General features: G+C 46.3%; 1 protein-coding gene across 3 annotated transcripts in view; it reads left to right on the top strand.

Annotated features, from left to right (window-relative positions):
* The window catches only part of Mprip (myosin phosphatase Rho interacting protein), a 123,322-nt gene that overhangs the window by 59,122 nt on the left and 47,599 nt on the right, over positions 1-16,601 (top strand). For all 3 annotated transcript variants that reach the window (XM_055594225.1, XM_055594223.1, XM_055594224.1), the window contains exons 4-5: positions 11,176-11,327; positions 15,817-15,901. In XM_055594225.1, coding sequence (XP_055450200.1) covers positions 11,176-11,327; positions 15,817-15,901 — 237 coding nt within the window. The remainder of the gene's footprint in view (positions 1-11,175; positions 11,328-15,816; positions 15,902-16,601) is intronic.

Here is a 16,601-nt window from a genome sequence, read left to right as displayed (position 1 = left end):
TTTGTTAACCGTTAAATATTAGGACTTTAGGTTTTGTCCTTGTTAAGTGGTAGCCTTAAAAGTCATAAATATAGTCCATAAAGTGAGAGTACAAGAGTTTTTTGTAGGGTTTAGTATATAAAAAGCTTGTAGCTTATAAAAGTCTAAGGCTATACTATGGATTAATAATAATACCATTTTTAGAAAATAAGACCAAGCATATTTTAACCTTTTGATAGTAGAGATACAGCACAATGACCAAGTTTTAACATAAATCAATCCTCTAAAATTAATAGATCTTAATTTTGAATATTGGCAAAATGCTGTATGTGGTAACGAACCCGAGTTATAAAACCAGCAATTTAGTAGAACAGTATAAAGCAATTTTAAAATTACATTTGAATTTACTACAGCAAATCCATTGGCCAGAAAGCCTAGTGGTGAATCTCGATCATAGGCAATACATGGCAGGAGAAACAGCAACAGCATTTATTAATTTAGGAATTGAAAAAGACATAGGCAGTTAGACGTACATTTTAAACCATCTTAATTTGAATAGACATTTATAACTTTGAAATTTTATTATTATATAAAATTTATTTTGAAGCAGGGTTGAATTATAGATAGTAAAATGTAACTTCAAATTTTTATAAAAATCCATACCAATTTAAAAATGAAGCTTGTTGTTGAGTCCTAGTCTAAAAGGTAAAATGAACAGTTAGTTATGATTAAAGAAGTCTTGTAAATGTAAAACCCAATGAGAAGATTATATAAATCATTAGATTAAGAATTGAAAACATTTAAAACACACACACACACTCATATATATATATATATATGAGCAGAGTGTACAGAACTCAGGAAGAAAATATTTTTTAAAGCTTGAAAGTAACACCTTAGAGTAGTTAAGGATATTGAGAGCCAGAGTATGGAAAGAAAGCGGCTTGGTGGGGAAGGGTTGAGCACCTGGCAAGGCAGAGCCCAAGTGCCCTGAGTCAAAATGGCGGCGAAACCACGTGGGATCGTAGTGTGGAGCCATAGTGAAGCTGTGGTTTCACCCATTTCCTCCCAAAACCAACAAGGCATTGGAAGTCTCGAGGGAGATTCGAAATCTTGTTCAAGGGAGCTCTGGCAGCTGTGCAAATCTGTGTACTGGGTTTTTAGCGATTTCTTACCTAAACAGTACGTCAAGCAGATTTTCTCAAGCCGATTTTGGCAGTCCCTAGGGTTTGAAATGTTGGCAGTGAACAAGTCCAAGCGGGGGGACTGCTATGGTCCGAGTGGTGAGGTAGCTACCACAGGGAGCTGGCTGCGGAGGGTCGCAGGCAGCACGCTGCCGGCCACTGCAGGGAGCCCTCAGTCACCACTGCCAGAGCAGATGTGCACATAAAGGCAGTGAGAGAAAATAAAGATTTTTAGGCTGAGGTTAGGGGGCGCCAGTGACCTTTTTAAGTCGATTTTGGTGCGGCGTGATTCCCTGGGGCTCAGTGAACTGGCAGGAGTCAAGTCTGAGCGGGAGTGCCAAGGCGGGAGGCCTTGGGCCATTGGCCATCACTGCGGGCCTGTAACAAGTTCAAGCAGCAGGTAGCATCGCGGCGGGAGCCGGGAGGCCACCTTCGCTGCAGTAGGACAGATGTGCTGTGCACAGCAAGATAGTTGAGGAAAAGTAAAGGTTTTTAGCCATAGGTAGAGCATAGAAGATTCTGTTGTGGCCATCAGAGTCTAAGGAGGGTTTTTGGCAGGGCCAGGAGAACACGAGTCACGGCACCAATGTGATGTTATGGGACATATTAAAGAATGACTATTAGGCATGCAACAGCTCTTCTGTATGAAAGTGGCTTATTAGGTGGATATAAAGAGAGATGGAGAGAAGAGGGGAACAGGACATAATGGGAGGAGAGAGAGAAAGAGCGAGAGAAGGGGAAAGAGAGAGAAGGGGTGCCCTGATAGAGAAAGGGAAGAGGGCCAAGAGGCCAGGAGCAAGAGGGACCACATGGCCAGCTGGTCCCTTTAAGGGGCAAGGTAACCACACCTTCCAGGTGTGGCCACCTGGCTGGTGACACATGATGACATCATAGGTTACTAGGCAACCCAGAAGCAGGTTTGGTTCCAAAGCCCTAACAGTTGGCGCTCAAGGAAGAAAGCTAGGTATAGGGCAGTAGTGTCGTGTTGGAGACCACTGTGTGCTACAGACATCATCAGAGACGCACAGAGAGTAGCAGATAGGCTGATGCTCGGATTCCAGCAGCATGTGCCCTTCCTTCCTGGGCAGCTTAGAGGGCCTAAAATTCAATACCGTATGAGCAATGAGAATTCCCACCACCTGACCAGGGTTTTTAATGTCTCTCTTCAAGAAAAGCCCCTGGCTCTTATCAGGGGCTGATGTAGAGCTGGGCAGATGTTGAACTGGATTAATCTGAAGTGCCTTGTTCTTAAGAGTGGGGAAGTGCTCTAATACCACACAGTAACCACTGGAAAAGCTCCTGTAGCCAAAGCTGGAACAATGTGAGTAGCAAAATGAACAATTTAGCATTTGATTATAATCAGGGTATAAGTTAAATATCTACAAGCCTATGCAGATATAATTTGATGGTTGATTTTAAGAAAATAAACACATGGAGAAGAGAAAATCTGTGCAATAACCTATGTGGATTCTCTCCTCTTAGAACGAGCATCGTCCTTCCCTCTCCTTACCAAGCAGACTGGTCTGTAGTGATTTCCTTTGAGATCGGGGCTGTAGTTTACCACAAGACATACCCAGCAAGTGCTGTTATCAACACCCAACATCAGTGAGAAGTCCTGTACCTCATCAGGAAAGTGAAAGGTGTGCTTTACCTCAGTGGCTCTCCTTCCGAAGATCCAGAACTGTAGTCTTGTCATGAGAAAAACAGATACCCAGAATTTGTAGCTAGCATTTTCTAAAACTGTCAGGATTATAAAAAAACAAGGAACGTTTGAGAAACCATCACAACCAAGAGTAGCCTGAAGTTCCATGACAGTACAGTGCACTGTGGTCTTAGAACAGAAAGAACACAAGGAGAAAACTCAGAAGGCACATTTATTTGGTGTCAGTATTAGTTGGCTACTTGGAACAAATGCACCACCCTGGTGAAAAATGTTGATATCACAGAGCCCACCTGCGTAATGGGTATATAGAAATCCTTTATTGTTGTTGTTGTTGTTGTTGTTGTTGTTATTACTACTGCTGCTGCTGCTGCTGCTGCTGCTGCTGCTACAACTTTTAAAAGTTAAAACGAAGCAGTACCAATAACTCAGCAAAGAAGAGGTTGCTCTAGACTTGGCTGCTAGCATAGGTTAGGAAAAAAGGCTCATTTGAAAGACTGGCAGGGACAGGACAGGGCCTACACTTCAGAGAGGGACCCCATGAAGTGGAGCCCACACAACACACCAGGACCTCTTGTCTGCTTATGTAATGGGGGCCTGGTTGTGGGTGGCTCACGAGAAGCACATGTGCCAGTGGAGTAGGCCGCAGACTGCCGCCCTGGTTAGTCCTCGTCACTGTCAGAGTCAGAGAACAAGCTGTGGAACTCAGGTGGGTGAGTCAGTCCTCTGGATGCATGTGAAGTGCTGGCTCCTGACTGCCTGCATGACCTACCTTCCTGCTTCTCCACGTTAGGTGGGAGTCTTGCTGTGGCTGGCCATTCTCTCTAGCGTATGCTGCTCCTTTCCAACCCTGTTCTTGCTTGGGAGGCTTATCCCAAGAACACACAGTGGACCAGACTGTCCCTCCCACTTCAGTAGCAATCTTTTTAAGGCCTTTACCTCTGCTGCACTTGGTTTGTCTGCATGACCTACATGACTCATCTCCCAGTTCAGCCTCAGGGCATCCAAGCGGTTGTCATTCACATTATCACTGTGCTCTTGGCACTGGTTGCCAAGCCTAAGCCTTGGCGTACTGCTTTACTTCTAGTGGCTCCCTTCACCTATGCCTCCAGTTAAAGAAATAACAACTGTTTATGGAAAGGCCCTCAATGAATATACTTCCTCATCTGTCCTCTCCTGCTCTTGAAGCCTACCTCTTCGTAGGACTGCATAGGGACATAATCAGTCCCTATGTCACAGCTTCTGGAAGAATCCTGACTTCCCTGTGTGTGGCCTTTTGCCTCCATGGCTGTATTCACACTTTTGTCTTAATACTTAATTCATCTGTGTGTGCCCTCTTCCCCTCTACACTGTGCAGCCTATGGCAAGTGCCATGGCTTACTCTTCAGTATGGCTCCTGGCATTGTGTCCAGTGGACCTTTTGGAGTTAGTGATATGTGAACATGCCACTCGCTAGCTGCAGGTGACATTCAGACAGGTGGCCATTCTGCTGGTGAGAAGAATGGGGCCTTCAGGGTTGTACATGAATTTTGACATCTGGCCCCAGGAAAATGGCTGACTTCTGATCTTGGTGATCCTCCCTGTGTTGGAAGACTCAGGCCTCAGGTGAGGCAAATTTTGTGTGGTGTGACCTAGGATTGCCACAATCCAGAAACAGCAGTCTACAGAAAGGGCCTCTGCAAGGCCACCAGAACTAGAATCAGAGTTGACTAGATTTCACATTAGCTGTGAATCCAGTTCCATCTGCAGAATGGCCACTTCTACATAAGGGTGTGCTGGTCAGCAGGTATACTTTTCATCCTGTTTCTGCTCCAACTCTCCATTGTTGTTTTCAAGCTGGGAATCTGAATTGATCTAGGGTGTGTGTGTGTGTGTGTGTGTGTGTGTCCAAGTATGCATCACAAAAGTTAACACTTTAGCTGTTCTTATTTGTTAGTTCTGTAGCACTGAGTACACTGACTGCTGTGCAGCCATCACCACCATGTGCTCCAGACCTCTTTCAAACCAAAACAGACACCATTAAACACAAATACCCTATTCTTCTCCCTTAGCCATTCCCGTTCTACTTAAAGTTTCTATGACTCTGGCTTGCTAAGCTCCTTATTTAAGCGTAATTACAGTGTGTGTCACTTAGTAATTAGCCGACTTCACTCAGGCTTTATCCCTATTGTAACATCTCAGACCCTCGTCCCTTTTTATGATCAGCACTACTGCAGTGTCTGCAGGTTCCACGTCTTGTTTATCCATTCATTTACAGGTGGGCAGTAGCATTGGTTCTGCTTCTCAGCTGTTGTAAATAGTGCTGTGGTAAACATGGAGTGTTTGGGTTACAGGCACGTTCCACTAGGGCCTGATTTTCTGTGGTACCGTAGATTGGGCTAGGGCTGTGCTTATGTTGTCAAGCACTTGCCACTAATGGATTTCTTCAGCTGTCTATGCTGGGTTAATTCTTGAGGAACCTCCGTAACTCTTTTTCATAGCGACTGCACCGTCATGTATTGCTATAAGTGATGTCAGAAGGCTCCAGCTCTTCATACCCTTATTACCATTGTTGTCTATACAGTTCTCCCTTTTCTGTTGCATCCTACTACATTGTGATGTGTTACCTTCTGTTACAGATTTGATTTGTATTTCCCTGATGACTCATGATGTTGAACATAATTTCGTGGGCTTATTAGGCCCATAATAACCACTTCTTTAGAGAAGTGGTTTTTTTTTGTTGTTGTTGTTTTTACCATTGTGGTTTTACTCTTGGCTTTTGGTACTTTATATATCTTGAAAGTCAACCTTTAGCAGCTGTATGGTTTGTAAATGTTTCTTGCCCCTCCCCCTCTCTGTTGCCTTTTCCCTTTTTTTTTTTTGTTTTGTTTTGTTAATTTTGATGAAGTTTTCATTTTAAAATTTTGTTGTTTGGGGGGGTTTATTGTTTTTTGTTTTGTTTTTGTTTTTGTTTTTGTTTTTTTGCCTGTGCTTTCAGTGTCTTATTTAAGAAATTGTCAAGTACAAAATGGAGCTTTTTCCTCTTGTCTTCTAAAAGTACGATCATTTTGTCTTTCCCCCTTCCCCCTTTCCCTTTGGAAATGGGATCTTGACATCAGGCCCAAGCTACCTGTGAACTCATGATTCTCCTACCCATGCCTCCCACATCTGGTGTGGGGTGTGGGTGTGTGGGTGTAATATTTATTTATTTACCTTTTTACTGGTGCTGATTATTTTGACAGGTCTTGGTGATTTGGCTTTGAACTTTCTGTCGTTTTGCTCCAGCTACCTGAGTGCACTGATCTCAGGCCTATGCCACCACATCAAATGCATCTTTTGCTATTACATAGTAGGTGGTTGTCACACAGGGTATAGAAGGTTATTGTGGAAGTGTCACATAGGTGAAGATGTCAGCTCCCCTTGCCTGGGTGGAGAGGGCTTCCTAAGGGAAGATCCACTGGCAAAAAACTTTGGTTACATAATAGAACCTAAGTGTCTTGCTGCCTCACCAGCAACTCCGAACAAACTGGGCTGGCACAACAGATGTGAGAAGGAACTTCTGGGTCTTGGTAGTGGTGACAAAGGTCCTTGTTCTATTCTTTCCATTCTTGCAAGATAAATTTAGATAGCCTAGCAATGCCCCCTGAAAGCCCTGGGTCATTTCTGTACCTCCCCATAAAGCCTTTGGACCTTTGCACATAAAAATGTGTCCATGGGTAAAGGTGCTTGCCACCAGTTCTCACAGCCCAAGTTTAGTTTCCAGGATCCACGTGGTGGAAGGCAAGAACTGCTCCTGTAAGTTGTTCTCTAACCTGCACACTTATGCCATGGTATGGCATGCAAGCATATAAATAAATAGTAAAACACAACTAAACATTTTAAAATAAAAATACTGATTTGTAATATCTCATTGCACATTGTGTGTGCTTGTGTGGATATGACCATCACCAAGTAAAAGTTGTGTTTTCTGTGGCCTTGGCCAGCTGTTTTTTGAAAAACCCATCCTGGAGGTTGGAGAGATGGCTTAACCTTTTAAGAGTACTGACTGTGTCTGGGTGGTGGCGGCACACACCTTTAATCCTGGCACTCAGGAGGCAGATGCAGGTGTATCCCTGAATTTGAAGCCAGCCTGGTCTACAAACTGAGTTACAGGACATCTGGAGATGCACAGAGAAACCATGTCTCAAAAAAAAAAAAAAAAAAGAAAGAAGGAAAGAAAAGAGGAAAAAAAAAAAGCTTATGTTCAGTGAATATCCCTGAGAGAGAGGCTTGCTCTTTTCTGAAGGGAAACAGAAAAGGAGTGGATCTGAGGGAGAGGGAAAGTTGAGGGTGGAGTGAGGTTTTTAGAGTAGTGAAGGGAGAGGAAACTGCAGTCAGGATGTATTTAAAACAAAAAAAAGTACTGTGTGCTCTTCCATAGGACCCAGGTTTATTCTTAGCATCTACATGGCAGCTCCCAAGTGTCTGTAACTCCAGTTCCAGACCACCACACAGACATATACAGGCAAAACACTGATGCACATAAAAAAAAAAAAAATCATTTTCATCCCTGAAGCAGTGGGTAGGGCCAGGCTTCACTCTGACAACCCCTTTCAGACCTTCAGATTTGGGAAGCAATGCCCTGTGCCAGGGGAAAGTCTTGGTTTTTGTAGGATGGTGTCCCTTCCTGTTTGAGTGAAGAGTGACTTCCACTGTGTGGCCTCTGAGCCACCTCTGGTTCCATAGTAGCAGCTGCTTATTAGAAATGACCTCTTCCCATACTAACCAGCCTCACTTGCAGCTCATTCCATTTTCTTCCTCTTTCCTGTCTTACTTTCCTAAACTCTCCAGAGTCAGTTACAGACAGGGTGGGCCAGGTGGAATGCACATGCGTGTAATCTCAGTAGAGGCAAGAGATCAAGAGTTCACGACCTGGTTTTCCTGGAAGAACCTGCTGGGATGTGATGGAAGGGCCTCAAGTAGTAAGACTGCTCTAACAGAGTCATCCTAACCCAGGAGGGTCACCTTCGCCCTGGCAGTGTCTACCAGGTCCAGCCGCAGAGGACAAAGAATAGGGCTAAGCTCTCAGAATATGTTCTGTCCTCTCTTTGATGAGAAACCCTTGTCCTGAGACTCCCACCTCCAGTTTGCTACCGTCCTTCTTACGTGACCATCAGCTTACAACAGTTCTGCTGTCCTAGCTCTGGCAATATGGGAACCGTAGCTGGACAGCTGGGTTGAGACTGAGCCTGTAACTATAGTACAGAAGAAGCACTGGCTGTCAGATGTGAAATCTCTCTCTCTCTGCTTTTTCCCCTTTTCTTCCTTCTTACCTTCCTTCCTACTTACTTTTCTTCCTTCCTTTGGTCCTTCTTCTTTATTTATTTGAAACAGGAAAAGGTGAAGCAGGTAAAGCCTGGTGTTCTAACAAGTTAAAGGGGAAAATTAATGTGGAGTGAGGGACATGGCCTAGTGGATAATGCACTTGCCTGCAGGTGTGAAGACTTGAGTTCAGATCCCCAGAATTCACATAAACCTGGGAGTGGTAGCTGGTTGTGCTGACACATGCCTTAGCACTTGGGGTGGTGGGTCTTTGTGAGTTTGAGGCCAGCCTGGTCTACAAAGTGAGTGAAGGACAGCAGGGCTATTACACAGAGAAACCCTGTCTCAAAACAACAGGAAGGGAGTGGACTGGCCAAGGCAATAGCTGTCACACACTCTTGGGATGAGATGCAGTGAATCCCCAGCAGCTTGAGAGCTAGCTGTCCTTGTTCATTCTGTGGTGAACAATAGAGAGACACTTGTTTCAGACAAGGTGGAAGGTGAGAACTGACATCCAAGCATACGGGGGCATACCCACACCTAGGGGGAGGTTTCTTTTGGGTTTTTTTTTTTTTTTTTTTTTTTTTTTTTGGTTTTAGTTCCAGGGCCTTTCACAGCTGGGAAGAAAGTCAAGTCAGTGATAACAGCCACTTCAGGAAATAATCGGTTGCATTTCAAAGAGCTAAACATACAGTTCCCATTTGAGCCAGCAATTCCAAGTCTAGCTACCCACCAGAGAGCAGTGAAAGTATGTGGCCATTCAAACACATGTGTATTCATTCATAGCAGTGTTGTTCACAACAGTATCAAGTAGAAACAACACAAGTGTCCTTCGGTGCTGGAGTGAGAAAATAAGATGGGGCTCATCTGCATGGTAGATTGCTAGTCAGCCTGGACAAAAAATGAAAGTTGAGCCTTCAGAGTGTGGTGAAGGAAGGAGGAGCTTCCAGACACAAAGGACGGCCAGACCATGTGGTTCCGTTTATATAAAATATCAGATGAGTAAATCTTCAGAGGTACAGGGATTGAAGGGAGACAGAGGGAAATGACTGATGGCCTGAGGGTTGTAGGGGTGAGTCTTATACAATTCTGTAAATCCTGAATAGCCTTCAAACTACTCTGTAAACATGTAAGTTGTATAATATAAACTATGTTGCAGTAAAGCTGCTGTAAAGAGATGGGCTCTAGAGCCATAGTTATCCCTTCCTTCTGTAATATTTCCTGATTTTGTGCATGATAGAGACCAGTAATGCCCTCCTCCTGTTTAGTAATGGAACAGTGGGGACATCAAAGACATTAATTAAATGAATGTTAATTTCCTTCTGTCCTAGCATAATTTATCTCTTTCTGGTTTTGGATTTTTGGTTTTGTTTGTTTTTGTTATTGTTTTTTGGAGTCAGGATTTCTCTGTGTAGCCTTGGCTGTCTTTGTAGAGTATGTTGGCCTCGAACTCACAGTGATCCACCTGCCTCTGCCTCCTCCCCTTCCCCCCCAGTGCTGGAATTAAAGGCATGTGCCACCACACCTGGCTTGGTTTTCTATTGTTGTTGTTGTTGCTTTTGCTTTGTTCCTGAGGTGTCATCTCTATCTTGCCCTGGCTAGCCAGGTTGGCCTCAGACCCTGGACAGTCCTCTTGCCTCCACCTCCCAAGTTCTGGGATTACAGGTATGTGTGACCATTCATGCCGGGCTGTCTTTGCCTTCTGTTGACCATTTTCAAACCCTTTCTAAAGGAAATAGAGCTGAGGCCAAGGAGGTAGAGAGATTGAAGTGTGAGACCATGGCTATACTTAGCTGTCAGGCAGCGTCTTTGGCTCTTGATCAAGTTTCTAGTGCTGACTGCTGCTGTGCAAGAGGAAGCAGTCAGGCTATAGGGACCTGAGCAGTTTTGGTGACACTGAATTCCTTAAACAGCTTGGTGGCCAATCCTTTGAGAAGAAAATATCAGGATTTTTGCTGATATGTTTTATCATCCCCATTTATAACTCATCTTCCTGTAGGATATATTGTCATAGTCTGTAATGTGTTTACAGAGGTCTGAAATCCATCATGGCCATTGCTGTCAGTATTTTGACCCCAAGGATTGGGATGGAGTTCCAGGAGTAGAGAAGAAGAGGCATCCTTTGCAGTTCCTGTCATTTGATCACTACTGGCTGACAGCACAGTTTATATCATTCAGTTGTCACAGTCCCCATAGCACTGATTTTTCTCTTCTGTCTCAGAGATGAGATGTGCCTTATAAGATGTGTCCAGGATGAAGAAAACTTGCTTCTTCTATATAGGAGAGGACAGTTTACGCAAAGCAGGTTCAGGAGGCATGCTAGAGAGGGCCTGTAATTAAGACTTATGGGGACTAAAAAGGGACTGGCACTGGAAAGAAGAGACAGGGAAAATTAGGACCCTATTCTGGACCTGCCTACTCATCCAGAAAGTGACCGGGACTTGGAGCTGGGCAATGTGGGGCATCAGACAGAAATCCTCTCATCTAGCCCTTTACTGCAGTGGGAATCTCTCAAAGCCTTCCTATTCTGATTTTGGTTTTCTCTTCTTAATTCCAGTGTCTTAAATTGCACACGTATGCATCCTTGTGTGCATGTATTCCCTATCCCTCCAAGAAGTCTCTGCAGGGCTCCTTAAGGCCCAGGCAGGTGTAGGTGAGCCTTTGGGTTTGTCTCCCAGCCTAAGAGCTAGCTCTCAAGCACGTGGCTCTCTCTACCTTACCCACCTACTACAAAACAAACAAAAAGAACCTTGCTATGTTGAATCTGCTGTCTCAGAAGCTTTTCCTCTGAGACTAGGATCTTGGCTGCCTATTCTCCCCAGCAGTCTTCACTGAGCTGTTCTCTCACTGTCCTGTTTCCCTCCTCCAGTGTAAGCCAGGACACTGTTCTCCAAGTAGGAAGTGAAGTCCAGCTGGGTGTCCTCTAAGAAAGTTCAGCTGGCCTGCCCCTTATGGGTGGGTGGATAGGAAGTGGTGCCGTGAGGGCTGAGGGCTGAAGGAGAGGGCTGGATACTGCTGGTGGCTGTGGGGACCTGACACTGCCTTTTTGAGTGACTTGTTTTGTACTTGCAGCCCACCACCCTCCCCCAGGGTACCATCAACATGAACCAATGCACAGATGTGGTGGACGGGGAGGCCCGCACAGGGCAGAAGTTCTCCCTCTGCATCCTGACACCTGACAAGGAACATTTTATCAGGGCAGAGACCAAGGAGATCATCAGTGGGTAAGTTGGCCAGAACCACAGGAGGCTTGTTTGCCTGTCCACACCTTTCTAGGGACTCCCGGGCTTCTGGTCTCCCCCCCCCCCCCACCACACCCCAACACACACACCCCTGTCTTCACCCTGTGCCTCATTGTACTCAGCTACATAGTACAGCCTGTGCCTTCCCCTCAAATAGAATAAGCCCTCTCTTCCAGGCTGTGAATCAGTTGGCCTATGTGGCAGCCCCTTTGAGAAACATCCTGTGTAGCACTGAAAGCTCCAGGTAGTCTACATGCATGTATTTTCCTCAGTGGTGAGCCCTGTTCATTCTATAAGGCTGAAAAAGGGCAGGTGTGCCAAAGCTTTGGAAGAAATCAGTCTGGGGCTGAGGAACAGGCTCAGCACAGGGTGGAGGGGGGTGAGGACACAAAGCCCTCTGGTTTGAGCACGTACAACACCATTGGGAACACAGCCTTCCTTTAGTGTCAGCCGCATCTCAAGGGTGGCTCTTAAGGCAGACACCCCAATTCTGGCCAAGAGATAGCCTCTGCTGGGTGATGGAGAATTCTCCTTTCTAAGCTTCTGGGGACAGTCTGGAGGAGTGCTATGTGTCTTCCAGCGTTTAACCCAGAATGCAACATTTAAGGGTTTCCAGGGCTTCTAATAAACTCATGCTCTACACCAAGGAATCTGGGGGCCAGAAGCAGAGGAGAGCAGTCGGGTGTGAGTGACCTTCTGTACTCCTGACTGCAGCTGCTACTACCCGGCCTGATCCAGCACACGTGTCCCAAATGGATCTTCCTAGTGAACCTCATCCTCCTAGACTTGGATCTAGAGTGGACCTGAATGGCAGTTGGGGCTGAAAGGGAGGCAGAGGCCCCAGGACAAGCAGGGAGTATCTGGAACTGGGTCAGTGACGCCATGTGGCTTGGAGAGATGATGTTTAGCACCCGACTGACTGATCCCTTTGACAGCTACCCTAGGGTCTTAGCACCATGCTGCGCCACTCTCCTTGGTTACTTCTCTGTCATTTCTTCTGTCAGCATACTGTGGGGCCCTGCTATTAATGATCATTAACTGACCAGGGTATCAGAGGCAAGTGGCTTCAAAATCCTGTGTTCATGGTTTATGTGGCAAGTCATGGCTGTAGCTGGTCTTTGCTACTTTGTAGGTTCTTACTTTTCCCATCCTTTATTCCCCCCACCCCCCGTTTCACCCCCTATCACTAGATAGGAGAGAAAGAAGGATGGTGGTGGGGAGATAGAGGTCCTTGAATCTAATTTCTTTTTTTCTTGTTTCATCTTTGAGCATGGCTATTAACAAACTGCAACCAACCCCCCCCCCCCAAATGACCAACAACCACTGACCAACCCTGTCCCTCAGGGCCCTAGCGTTTATATACCCACTGAAAAGTTCCCAGAATTCCACACATCACACAATCATACAAATGATGTGCAGCTGGCAAAACCACACCTCTGCTAGAGCACAAGGCAAATCATAGTCAGTTGCTGTAGATAGTCCAAAGCAGTCCCATATCCCCACAGCTGGTATTAAAACAAAAACATGGGTTTTTTTTTTTTTTTTGGGGGGGGGTGTAAATGTCTTTTTTGGTTCTTCAAAACAGGGTTTCTCTGTGTAACTCTGGCTGTTCTGGACTCACTTTGTAGACCAGGCTGGCCTGGAACTCATAGAGATCCTCCTGCCTCTGCTTCCCTGAGTGCTGTGATTAAAGGTGTGGGCCACCACCAGCTATTTCTGTGTTTTTTCTTTTTAAGATTTATTTATTTATTATGTATACAGTGTTCTGTCTGCATGTACAGCTGCACACCAGAAGAGGGCACCAGATCTCATTATAGATGGTTGTGAGCCATCATGTGGTTACTGGGAGTTGAACTCATACCTTTGGAAGAGATGCCAGTGCTCTTAACCTCTTAGCCATCTCTCCAGCCCCCTTTTTCTGTGTTTTTTTAAAGAAACCAAAACTCCAGAATTGTCCCTATACATGGCCATAGTTATAGCAGGCCACCTGAACCTTTCACCCTCATTGCTGAAACCCCTCTTCTGACTCAAGCAGCAGCTTCTTTAGCCCTCCCTGCATGCTGGGGTCTTCAGTACCCAGAGAAGTCAGGCACAGATGTTGCAAGAACAGGTGCTTTTCCTTCCACTCTATCTCCTCTGCTCTCAGTGTCTTCTCCAGTGCTGTCATGGCTCTTCTTCTGTGTACTCCAGGCCCCTTTAGCCAAATGCCCTGATTACATCAAACACCAGTTTCACCAAGCTGGCTGTGGAGAGCAGGGATGTCTACCACCTTTCCAGCCTTCCTTCCTGCCATTCCACTTGGGTTGGCTAAAGGAAGTGGGTGGTTCATTCTGCAGTTCCCGCATGCCATGAGTGGCTTCCAGGCTGCTGGGACCATATTTGACACAAGTACTGTCAGAGGATTGGTTGGGGCTCATTTTTGCTCCCTGGCTGAGCCAGAGGCTAGGATTCTCTTCTCCCTGCCTGATCAGCTCTGCCCATTCTCTCATTCTCACTGACCTCGCTCTGCCTTCTAGAGTTGGAGAAACTTAGTACCCACCAACCTCATGTCTACTGCCTGACCCTGACCTCTTCACTGGGTTGTTGCACTTCTTAACACATCTGAATATATTGGATACATCCTACTGGGCTTCCGTGCCAGAATCAATGTAGTTGAATGTGAGAGCACGTGCCTGCAATTCCAGTGTTTGGGACACTAAGGCAAGAGGAGGGTCAGGGGTCCCAGGACAGCCTAACAGCCTGGGCTACATAGCAAGATTCTGGTTTGTTGTTTTAGTAGGGAGAGGAAAGAAGAGAAAGGAATGCAGACCCATTGCCTCAGCCTTGACAACGCTGACCCTAGCCGTGACAAGTTTAATAGTGCTGAGAGTCCCTGGCTTTTCTTCCTCAAGCTCTTCCCAAGTCCCTAGGCTAGCTGAGCAGCCTAGCTCCTCTTGAGGACTCTACCCTGTCAAGGCTCCTTGGTGGATAAAGCATAAGGGGCTTTGAGCACTCGGGAAGTTCTACAACCCCTGCCGTGTGCCCCACATATCTGGGACCCTGGTGGGAAGATAATCTTGACTTCAGATTCTAGCAAAGTTGTATGAGTCACTCCCTTCAGGTATAGGTCCTCAAGTATCTGACAGAAATATCAGCTGGCACAGAGTGGTTCCAAGATTCAGGCTCAGCGCCCTGGGAAACCTGGCCGTAACTCCTTTTCTTTGAGGCCATGGAGAAGTAACCTATAGGACCCCTGTGGCTCTGAGGGGGTGGGCTTTGTTTGTGCTCTTAGCAACTTGTGGATCCCTGGGCATGGGTTGAGCTGGGCCAAACAGCCCTTTGTGCAGCAGCTATGGTTCCCTGCACAAAACGTGGTTTCTCTAGCCCCCAGCTCCCAAGACTGGTCCCAAAAGCAATGCAATGCTTCTCTTCCCTGCCTACAGCAAACCGAAATTATAGAAGCACCTCAAGGTGCTTCTCTTGCGCCAGGGGTACTGATAGGTACAGGGATGTGGCCGATACCCAGTATGGACCCTGCTGTTTTGTGAAGTTTAGAGCCCTTTCTCTCTTGTGGTTCCTAAAGTTACTGCTTGCCTAGAAAGAAGGCTGCTTGCTGTGTTCCCCTTGGCCATAACTGAGGCCAGGTTTCAAAATCAAGCCTTTTTCTATGTACAGTCCCCTGTCCTTCTGAAATTCTAGACGAGCTCTCATCTAGCCACTGGTCTCAGAAATAAGATGAGCCCTGAGGGACTAGGAGAACCCTAAGATGAGGTTAGACAGTGGCAGTGCGAGATCTGGAGTCCTAACCTTTTGCCTACAGCTCTTTCTCTCTCCATACTTTTTGTTGTTAGCCCAGAATGGCTTCCTAGAATGTAGGCTATGATAGAGGATCCTTGGCGAATATGTGGCCTTTTTCCAACCTGGTATGCCTGGCATTTTTTCCTGTGTAAGTGGTGATCTAATTCATTAGCCTCTCACCTCCGAGGTGACCCCATGGGAACTTTGCTGATATAACTCTTGATTGTCTTCTTTTAGCCAGTATTTGCTCCAGTAACCCTAATTGGCTGCCAGTCATTGTCTAGCTGTACACTCTCCAAAGCCATGTATGGGTGAACAGTTTAAAGTTGAGACTAGGTCAGTACTAGGACAATGATGTCTCTCCATTCTATGATGCCCTTGGTGAACCCTGCCTCTTTGTCAGAATAGAGAACTCATCTTGCTCTGAGCCCATGATGGCAGTGGAAGGGTCATTGTCTGGGCTAGTTCTGATACAGCCCATACTTTTCCTGGCTTGTTATGTGATACAGTCTCACCCAGCTACTGTACTCTCATCTGGAGTAACACCTACTCTGCTCAGTGTCTGACCACTGGGTAAGTATCTCCAGAAAGGGTACTTAAGAGCCTGAGGTGTATACCACCCCAGCAAGGCTATGGTCATAGGTCCTGAAAGCCAAGTTTTTACCTGGTTCTGTTTCTCCTCCTGTCTTCCCAGGTGGCTAGAGATGCTCGTGGTGTATCCCCGAACCAACAAGCAGAACCAGAAGAAGAAGCGGAAAGTAGAGCCACCCACCCCCCAGGTAGGCTGGGTGTCATGTCTCCTAGTAGAGCTGAGCCTGGGAAGAAGTAAGGGCAAGAGGGTGGGGAAAGGTCTGGCCAGGACTGAGGTGGTCATACCTTGCGTGCCTCCTCCTCCCTCCTGCCTATACTTAACGAGCCACAGACCATATATCATCCTCTCTGAGTCACTGAGCAAAATAGCCTGCTAGAATGCTCTGGGCTATCTTCAGGAGGGTTCAGGCCACCAGGCAAATGCTAAGAGATAGCAGCTTAGCATGTGTCCCTTCCCCTGGCCATCCATCCTTCAGCCTCTGGGAAAAGAAGAATGGCACACTCTTTTCCCACAGCCAAAGGAGAGAAGTGGTCCTGCAGACAGTAGGCTGAGCAACAGAGAAGGTGAGGCCTGGTGGGTCTCTGCCCTGACTCTCGCATGACCAGAGCTAGGTGACTTGGGCAGCCCCATCAGGCCCAGTCCTTCCCTCTCTCCCTTCTTCTTTCCCTTCCTCCCCAGTATTCTGGGCTCATGGCATGAAGGGCTCTGTCTCCATTCTTGCTGTGTTCACCACACCCTTAGGCTCTGGAAGGCTGAAGTCACCATTCTGAATTTTCAATAGGGGCCTCTTGCTCAGGTAACCTGTTGTAGGTACTTAATGTTCATCTCTTCCCCTTTGTACCAAATGTTGCCTTCACCAGGGTTTTGACCTAGGTTGGATAAGTCAA

Source organism: Psammomys obesus, unplaced genomic scaffold, assembly GCF_907164565.1.
Source record: "Psammomys obesus unplaced genomic scaffold, mPsaObe1.curated_primary_1811, whole genome shotgun sequence".
Lineage (NCBI taxonomy): Eukaryota > Metazoa > Chordata > Mammalia > Rodentia > Muridae > Psammomys > Psammomys obesus.
This window is presented reverse-complemented; position numbering and strand designations above follow the sequence as displayed.